At 36.7% G+C, this 9,348-nt stretch overlaps 1 protein-coding gene across 1 annotated transcript; it reads right to left on the bottom strand.

Annotated features, from left to right (window-relative positions):
• Positions 1 to 308: 308 nt before the first annotated feature.
• Positions 309 to 8,234, bottom strand: lgals2a (lectin, galactoside-binding, soluble, 2a). The gene is made up of 4 exons (XM_062036829.1): positions 8,095 to 8,234; positions 3,464 to 3,543; positions 3,203 to 3,374; positions 309 to 770 (listed from the first exon to the last, which is right to left on the bottom strand). The coding sequence occupies exons 1-4, from the start codon at positions 8,098 to 8,100 to the stop codon at positions 624 to 626; spliced, it is 405 nt and encodes a 134-aa protein (XP_061892813.1). The 5' UTR covers positions 8,101 to 8,234; the 3' UTR covers positions 309 to 623.
• Between the last annotated feature and the right edge of the window lie 1,114 nt (positions 8,235 to 9,348).

Here is a 9,348-nt window from a genome sequence, read left to right as displayed (position 1 = left end):
GTGTGACCTTGCATTCTTATTCTCCCCCATAGATCATTGTTTCCAAATGCATATTATTTATTCATGTGAAGTTATGTCCTGTACTTGAACACAAGACTTGACCTTCTGTTTGTTATCAAGCCAATAAAAACAAATCAAAAATATAACTAATCAGAATTAAATGAGTACAATTGTTCCTTATTTGCAATTGAAATAACCTGCTTTGTTTTCATCACAAGCGACAAGCAAAGTATTATTGAAGCAACAGTGACATCTAGTGGTAGAATTAGGTTATCGCAGAGACTAAACACAATAGCAAAAGTCCAAAGTTTTGTTCAAAATGTTGCTTTATTGCTCTTATTAAATGCAAGCGTTGGTACAAATGTGGAATGTTTGGTAGGGTAAATGTTTATCGTTACAGTTGTGTACAATTACAACTGTAATAAATGGGTTTACTTTTCAGTCAATGGTAGAATGACATGCAATGTTGCAATACATGTTGTCTACTTCTACATCCTTTATATGTAAATGGGCTAAATTATTGAATAGTTCACACTAAAACTGGTGGGTTTATTGTGCTTAATATCAGTTTCAAAATATAAAAGCCTTAAGGCAAGCATTGCTAATCCTACAATGGCTGTGGTTTATTTAATCTCGAGGCTGGTGATGCGAACATCTCCTCCGACCTTGATGACGGAGTACTTCTCTGCACCCATACGGTTGGGAAAATGGATTTTAGAGCCGTCCGACAAAGTGATCTGGAACTCCGCCGGTGTGAACAAAATAGTGATCTGGGACAGAGAAGGAAAATAATTGTGAAATTGGTCACTCATTGAAATAAAGTCCAGTCCCTTCTTTGACTGTAGTGTACAGTTTAGACCAGGGGTGCCAAAGTCATTTGAGCTCAGGGGCCGCATGGAGGAACATATATTCCCACGTGGGCCGTAATGGTAAAATCATGGCATGATAACTTAAAAATAAAGACAACTCCAGGTTGTTTTCTTTGTTTTACTTTGGCCATAAATAGAACAAGCACATTATGAAAACGTACAAATCACAAATAATCCTCTGGACAAAACCCTTCAAAGTTTGTTGAAAATTCTGAGGAAATTGGTGCAGCTTCAATAACCAAATGAGCTCAGACTTCGGCTCAGTGTATCTACAAAGCCAGGATTAAACTTTAAGTCACAGTCTTTCTGGGATTGAACAAAAAATACAGCATGTAAACTCTTCTAGGTATCAAACACCTCGTGTCCACGTATCAATCCAGTGCTAACTCAACAAACCGTAAGAAACGGAGGTAAAAACTTTTCAAAAGGGTCAACTTCACTTTTTCCGTGTTTTACATTTTGGGGCAATGAGGTTGCCAAATGACGATGTGTTTGAAGCAGAAGACATAAAACGGCAGGTTTTAAGTTTCACGTGGGTCGAGGAGGAGGAGGAGCCACAGTCCCCCTTTACTGTGTAACTCTTGCTTGCAACCGTTTGCTTGCCCAACAGAATTGCTGTTGTGACATCCAGTGGACACATTTAGAACAGCAGTTTCTTGCGTTAAAAAAAAAAACAGCTCATTTTAATACTTTGCAAACTCATCACGCGGGCCGGAAAAAAAACCTGGCCGAACGTTTGACACCCCTGGTATAGACATTTCAACTTTTTTGTTTTTCAAATTCATATTGTTGTCATAGTGTTTTATGAGTGTCATAAATAATGCAAGCATTATCTAAAAGTGAATGTTCAATTAACATTACATAGCATTGTCTTGTATATAATTTGCTTTAGATTTTCTGTAATTAAAATTATATATTTCCAATGATTACTATACATTTTTGTACTTGTTCTCTAAAAATAATATCATAGTGTTTATGAACCATAATAATAATGATAATAGTGCAGCAAATGGTAAATAAATAATAATAATATAACAATAACATAACAAAAATAATAATGGTAAAGTTCAAATCCAGGCTGAAAACATCTTTAATTGTGCAAATGACAACTGGAAGTATTGTATCTACACTATTTGATTTTAGTTATAATGGTTTCATGGTGATTTGATTTTATGTGGTTAAATAAAACAATGATTACTTTTATCCTTTATTTTAGTTTTAGTTTTGCCTTCTTATAATTTTCTGTAGAGCACTTTGAACTGCCTTGTGTATGAGTTGTGCTATAATAATAAACGTCCCACGCCGTGCGTAATAATAATAATCAGTATTAATTATTATCAATATTAATATTATCAATGGTGTCGAAAAAATGGGGTGATAATTAAATTATTATAATCATTATTATTTCAGACAAAAAAAAACATACTATATAATAAGGATTAATATTTGTCCGTAATGATTATAATAAAATAATAGCAATAATAATATTGATAAATATTGTATCATTATTAAAATTAATACAACAATGTTTTACTATCATTATTGCTATGTAATAAGTATTATACAATAATAATCATATAATTAAAGTTACAGTTAAAGTACCAATGATTGTCACACACACTCTAGGTGTGGCAAAATTATTCTCTGCATTTGACCCATCACCCTTGATCACCCCCTGGGAGGTGAGGGGAGGAGTGAGCAGCAGCGGTGGCCGCGCCCGGGAATCATTTTTGGTGATTTAACCCCCAATTCCAACCCTTGATGCTGAGTGCCAAGCAGGAAGGTGATGGGTCCCATTTTTATAGTCTTTGGTATGACTCGGCCGGGGTTTGAACTCACGACCTACCACTCTAACCACTACGCCACTGAATAGGTTTATTATTAATGATAGTAATTATCATCATTATAGAGAAATAATCATTATTATCGTCATTATTATGATGTATTTGTGAAAATATTATTATTATTATTATATTAGTAATAATTATTATTATTAAATATATTGTACTGTACTTTCTTGTACTTGTTACTTTTTTTTAAATGCATATATTACACTCCAGTGTACTAGGTAATGACATTAAAAAAAAAAGTTTTAACAATAAAATAATATACTATTTCACATATAATTTAGAAACCTTTAAATTAATTAAATTATAATATTTTTAAAATATAATGTACCGCCATAAAATACATTATGACATCATCATTATGCCATGAACATCTTTGCTGATTGGTTGCTGGGTACACTGCCTTCCAACGGGTTTTTAATTTAAGTTAAAGTTAAAGTACCAATGATTGTCACACAAGCTTAACTTAAAATGAAAGGGTCTCACCTTAAACTCCTCGCCCTGGCGGAATGGGAAGCCTCCCTCCCGGTGCTCGTCACACCATTTGCCCTCCTGGTAAGAGTTGCACACCACGGCGTTCTGATCTCCGCTGGCGTTGAACCGTGGGTTGATATGCATGGTGATGTCCTTCTCGTTGGGGCCGATATTCAATGCAAAACTGCAGCACACAGATTGAAGCGAGTGAGCAGTTGCTCTTTTTGGCATCATTTGCTAATATAAAAGGGTTATGCCATTGAAATAACTTACTGTGTAGCATTAGGCTGCGGCTTTCCGACTATGGTCATGGTCTGCCCAACTTTGAAGGACATGTTCTGAACAATCATGCCCTGTGCAGAAAAAAAACGCAAAAATAGCACATTATAAGTATTAGCTCAAACATCGGCACTCCATAAGAACATACAGTACAACTTTTCATTTAAGTTTAACTTCCACTGATGGAACACAAAGATCCCAGCTGTTGGTTCTGCCCCATTTTCCTCTCTACACCACATTTTGGCAGAGGTTGGAGATGTTGAGGATCTAATTATGATATACGGTGGAACTATTTCCTCAGAGAAGAAAATAGAAAGCTGCAAATGCTTGTGTGCACGTGGCACTAACAGTCGAGCTGTGCCGTGATTAAAACATCAACATTGTGTTATTGGGTCGCGAGTCACATGTCCCCGATTGGTTTGTCACTCCTGTCAAATGGTGCATCATGGGGTCTGTTACCGGGGCAACGCAGAGGAATAAAGCAGCCATTTCAGGGTATAATTTTGGAACATGCAAGCTAATCCTTCCAATTGTCGACATTTATCATTATCGAGAAAGGGTTTTGGAATCAACCCTTTGGAACCAACATAAAAAGCAATGCAAGTGAGTCAAGTTTCAGTGCTGCTAACAAATGGAATATGTGAAAGATCAGCCAATCCAAGAATGGAATGGCTTGAGGGAATAGTATGGCTGCAACATTCTTTCCAATGTCGAGTCCAACTGCAAAGTGAGCGTGTGCAACACACGGCTTTGTCAGCCGAGTTGCCTTTTACACAGAACACTTAGTGGCAAAATATAATGGTCTCTACTTATATAGCGCTTTTTTCTTTTTACCATACCTGGAATGATACTCATGTACAGTCGTGGTCAAAAGTTGACATACACTTGTAAATAACATAATGTCATGGCTGTCTTGAGTTTCCAATAATTTCTACAACTCTTACTTTTTTGTGATAGAGTGATTGGAGCACATACTTGTTGGTCACAAAAAAACATTCATGAAGTTTGGTTCTTTTAGGAATTTATTATGAGTCTACTGAAAATGAGACCAAATCTGCTGGGGCAAAAGTATACATACAGCAATGTTAATATTTGGTTACATGTGCCTTGGCAAGTTTCACTGCAATAAGGCGCTTTTGGTAGCCATCCACAAGCTTCTGGCAAACTTCTGGTTGAATTTTTGACCACTCCTCTTGACAAAATTGGTGCAGTTCAGCTAAATTTGTTGGTTTTCTGACATGGACTTGTTTCTTCAGCATTGTCCACAAGTTTAAGTCAGGATTTTGGGAAGGCCATTCTAAAACCTTAATTCTAGCCTGATTTAGCCATTCCTTTACCACTTTTGATGTGTGTTTGGGGTCATTGTCCTGTTGGAACACCCAACTGCGCCCAAGACCCAACCTCCAGGCTGAGGATTTTAGGTTGTCCTGAAGAATTTGGAAGTAATCCTCCTGTTTAATTGTCCCATTTACTCTTTATTAAGCACCAGTTCCATTGGCAGCAAAACAGGCCGAGAGCATAATATTACCACCACCATGCTTGACGGTAGGTGTGGTGTTCCTGGGATTAAAGGCATTACCTTTTCTCCTCCAAACATATTGCTGGGTATTGTGGCCAAACATCTCAATTTGTGTTTCATCTGACATCACATGGACAAAGATAAGACCTTATAGAGAAAAGTTCTGTGGTCAGATGAAACAAAAATTGAGACATAACTATTGAAATTAAACTTAAATGTACTTCAGATTAGTCAGTGTACATCTTGTCTTGCAGTATCCACTAAACATGACTCCTCACACAGTCATTATTGTCTATTGCTGGCAACACAAGTGCGGTATTTGTGTCTTACCTACAGTCCAGCTTGGTGGTCTGAGACTGCACGAGTGCTGCCAGCGCGGGGCATGAGCGACATGTTTCATTTAAGGTAGCACGATTAATCGACATTGCATCAACAGTGAGGTTTTAATTACAGAAAAACCCTAATCGCAAGAGGCAGGGTATTTTTAGTTTTTTTCTTCTGTCGTCAAATCCGAATTGTCCAGCCTCGCATCTTTGGCCTGCTGGCCAATCAAATGTGTTTACAGGAAACAACACGTTTATGTGCGCTGAATTTTATCATAAAAGTTTTTACAGCATTTACTTTAAATGGAGAAACATACCACATATTTTTAAGGTAAAATTCTGGCAACTGAGCTTACCGTAAAATCTATCGTCATTTTTACAGTGTGCAATTTGATGCACAACTTGCTTTAAAATTATAATGCAAGCAGATATTTGAATATTATTTTTATTTTTAAGTTTGGAATGTATGATAATATGATATTTACATTATTTGATCATATTCAAGTTCAACATATAAACAATTGTATGTAGTACATGCATTTTTTTTGTCAAGTAGTTTTTTTGACGCATATTATTTCTAGGCTTTCGCGGCCACATAAAATGATGTGGTGGGCCAAATCTGGGCCCCGGGCCTTGAGTTTGATGTTTCATGTACTTTAGAGTAATATGACTCAAGCAAAAAGTAGCCATGCAAATATTTACTTAAGTTAAAGTAAGTATTCAGTGAAAAAAGTACTAAAGTTTTGGGTAACTCTTAAGTAACTTCGGTAACCTTGTTTAGTTGCTCATTTTTTTAATAGTACCTACACTAGAGATGTGCGTGTGTGTGTATGTACTACAAACGATGAAAGATGCAGACTTTACAGCCACTTATGACGTTATAACTGGGCCAACGTTAGCAAAAAGTTAGCTAAAACATTAAAAAAAACATCTTCAACTTACAGCAACCTGTTTTCTCTAGTTGGAAGTGGAATTATGTAGACTGAAATGTGGACATTTCTACTGACACAGATGACAGCGCATGATATAAATGTTATTTTTCCTAGTTTGTAAGTACACATTGAAGAGTTGTGCTTCCTGGTCTGATGTCATGTCACTTTTTTACAGTGTGGAGTTGGATTGTGCTCATGTAAATGGCAGGTTCGGTTTGATTGGGGAAATGGAGTCAAATGTCACTAGACCCACTGGAAGATGTCTGTCTAACGAGCCAAATGAATGCGTCTTTGCAAGTAGTAATCAATAGATTAAAAATAAATATGATGATACAGTAGGAAGGGGATTCATATTGCACTATCCACCTTAGCCGCCAGACAGCAGTAGAGTGTTGAATATCTTAAAATTCGTTTTTTTGGCAATTCCAATTTTGACCACAGCGTCCAAGGCTATATAGAGTGGCGCTTTCCATCATTTTCAGGAAACTACACCAGATATGGGGCCATATTAATCCCTTTCCTACCGTATGAAGAAATGTAGCCATCAGAATTTAACTCAATGTAACGGAGTAAAAGCAGAATTTCTTCTTCACAAAAGCAAAAGTAAAAAATGTGTCGCAACATTTTCCAATCAATCTTTTTACAAGTTTTGAGAACATTCTGGTTTTTAGTTTGTTTGAACTTTGTATAACTAAGTTGGTAATAAATGGAAAATGCAACGAAATTAAGTACAACATAAAATAAAATTAAATGTCCAAAAGTTTAGTTGGACAAAGATGAAAGAAGACAGCAAATTATTTGTGGCAGCAAATGACAAAGTTATGTACACGTTTCATTTTTGCCTCTCTTTACCCATAACTGCGATGCATTCAAGGAACCTTGATTAAAGTTAGAAACCAAGGCGTCACTAGCTTTCAAAGAAAATGGGAGATGCATTGATAATCTAATCATAATAATAATAATAATAATAATAATAATGGTGTATTATTATGTTTCATATTACCCCCTAATGATTGGCCTACATAAATCATACATCTCTACTTCACAATCTGAAGTAAAGGAAAACTCTCTGGTCACTTTATATTGTATATTTTGACACCTTTTATCTAAACACCATTTTTTTGTCGCCTTTTTTAAACAAAACTAAATTTTTTTAGGGGATGTTTCAAGATTTGTTAATAAAAAGGCAAGACGACGTTGGGTTTAGGGTGAGTTGCGGGGCCCAAAGTCTGGTGCCACGCCCTTGGATGCACCTAAAGTTGTGACTGGTGATTGGTGAACGACTTATTTAATCAGATTTGACAATCATGGCTACAGATGTGTGTGGCAAAACTATTTTCACATATCATTTGACACAGTAAGTCTGTTTTTAACCCTCCTGTGTCTCAGTAGGCACATGGCATGGCCTGCAGCCATTTATAGAACAAACTCAGTTTGAATAGGAGTCCGACGATAGCACACAAAAGCCAGAATTAAGGAATATGCTTAGTGATATTTACAATGAAGAAGTTTTGAGTGGTCAAACAAACAAAATGAAATTATCCGCCAAGGAGAGCAGCAAGTCTTTGTGCAGAAAAAGGCGGGACTTAAGTCATTAGTTGGCAAATGTGCATGACAGCTGTGCAGTGAATATTTTGGCCATAAAAGGCAGTCAAAGATCTGCAGAACAGTAGCACATACAAATATGAATAGATTGTGCTTTCATTGAACTAAAGTTACACAATAGTTGTATACAGGAACAACTATATGCCATTGAGTGGCACATGTTAATCAGCCATCAAGTGTTGAAAGTGCATGCTCACCAGCCACAAAGCAGAAAGCAGACAATAAGAGGAATAGACTTTTACTTACTGCCATTGTGAAAGTGGATGTAGTCACTGGTGATGAGTAGCTGAGAAGAAGAAGTGAGATCAGGGCTGGGCCGGGTTGGCCTCAACAGTTTTATGGGGAGTGGGAGTGTCCTTTCCATTTGAGTGACATCCCAGGCAGCCACAGCACTCAGACCTTTAGGGAACAACAACCAATGAGCTCACGGTAAAGCTGGAACCCACAAGCAACTGTTTTACGGGCCGAGTGAAAGTAAAGGGAAATGAATGCTTGACATTATGCTGTCACATTGTCACTCTATTGCATCTGGAGGTGTGACCAAAAATAGAATGGAATTTGCTACCAGGGAGATGACTAAATATTTAGCTGAGTTGAAAGCCCACCAACTGTGTTTAGCCTCTAACTGGATCAGATTACAGCGTACAATTCAGCTCGGACTGGGTTGTGACTCCAGTCTGACCCCAGTCACTCCAAAATGTTGAGACAAATGTAGTTTAATCAGGACACATAACAGATGTGCTTCAACACCAAAATGGACAGATGTTACTACAATAGCACCTCAACTTACCAACTTGGTTCAGTGGTCGTTGTGGCTTGTGCAGCCCTTTGAGACACTTGTGATTAAGGGCTAAGTAAAAAAACTTTGATTGATTGACTGTGACGTAGCTCCTAACTCAAAACACTGGTATCTCAAATCAACGTCTCAAATTGAAACACATTGAAATCAACTGAATCAGTGTTTGGCCCCCAAAACAGCACAATTGTAACATTTTAAAAAGAAAACATTTAAAAAAAAAAAAATTAAATACATAAGAAATGTTGCATAAAAACAATACGATACACGGTAGTACAAACAACTGAAGTAGTTTTGTGAAGTACTGTAGTAATAATAATGTACAGTGTTTACCTTGAAGAGTGGACTTTTACGGGATCTCCTTCAAGCTGCTTCTCCGTCAAACACACCATCAGCAGCTTTTCTATATTGTCATATATACATGTCCCCAGTGTAGATATTATTTTAACATTCTTAGCTGCTGTGACATTCATTTTTGCTTCAGTATAGTGCAGACGCTCACATTTTTTAGCTAAGTTGCCAACGTTTTTTTATTATTTATTTTTTTAATTTACTTAGTACCATCTATTTCTTATCAGCACTGTCTTTTACACTTACTTTATTTGTTCCAAAGACAATCTCTAGCTATAAGATAATGCTAGCATGTAAGCCCATATGTTTTTGGCAGATCTTACTGTGACATTTGCTACGCCAATTAATATATG

Source organism: Entelurus aequoreus, linkage group LG25 (assembly GCF_033978785.1).
Source record: "Entelurus aequoreus isolate RoL-2023_Sb linkage group LG25, RoL_Eaeq_v1.1, whole genome shotgun sequence".
NCBI lineage: Eukaryota > Metazoa > Chordata > Actinopteri > Syngnathiformes > Syngnathidae > Entelurus > Entelurus aequoreus.
The sequence above is the reverse complement of the archived record's forward strand: the minus strand, read 5'-3'. Positions and strand labels throughout refer to the sequence as shown.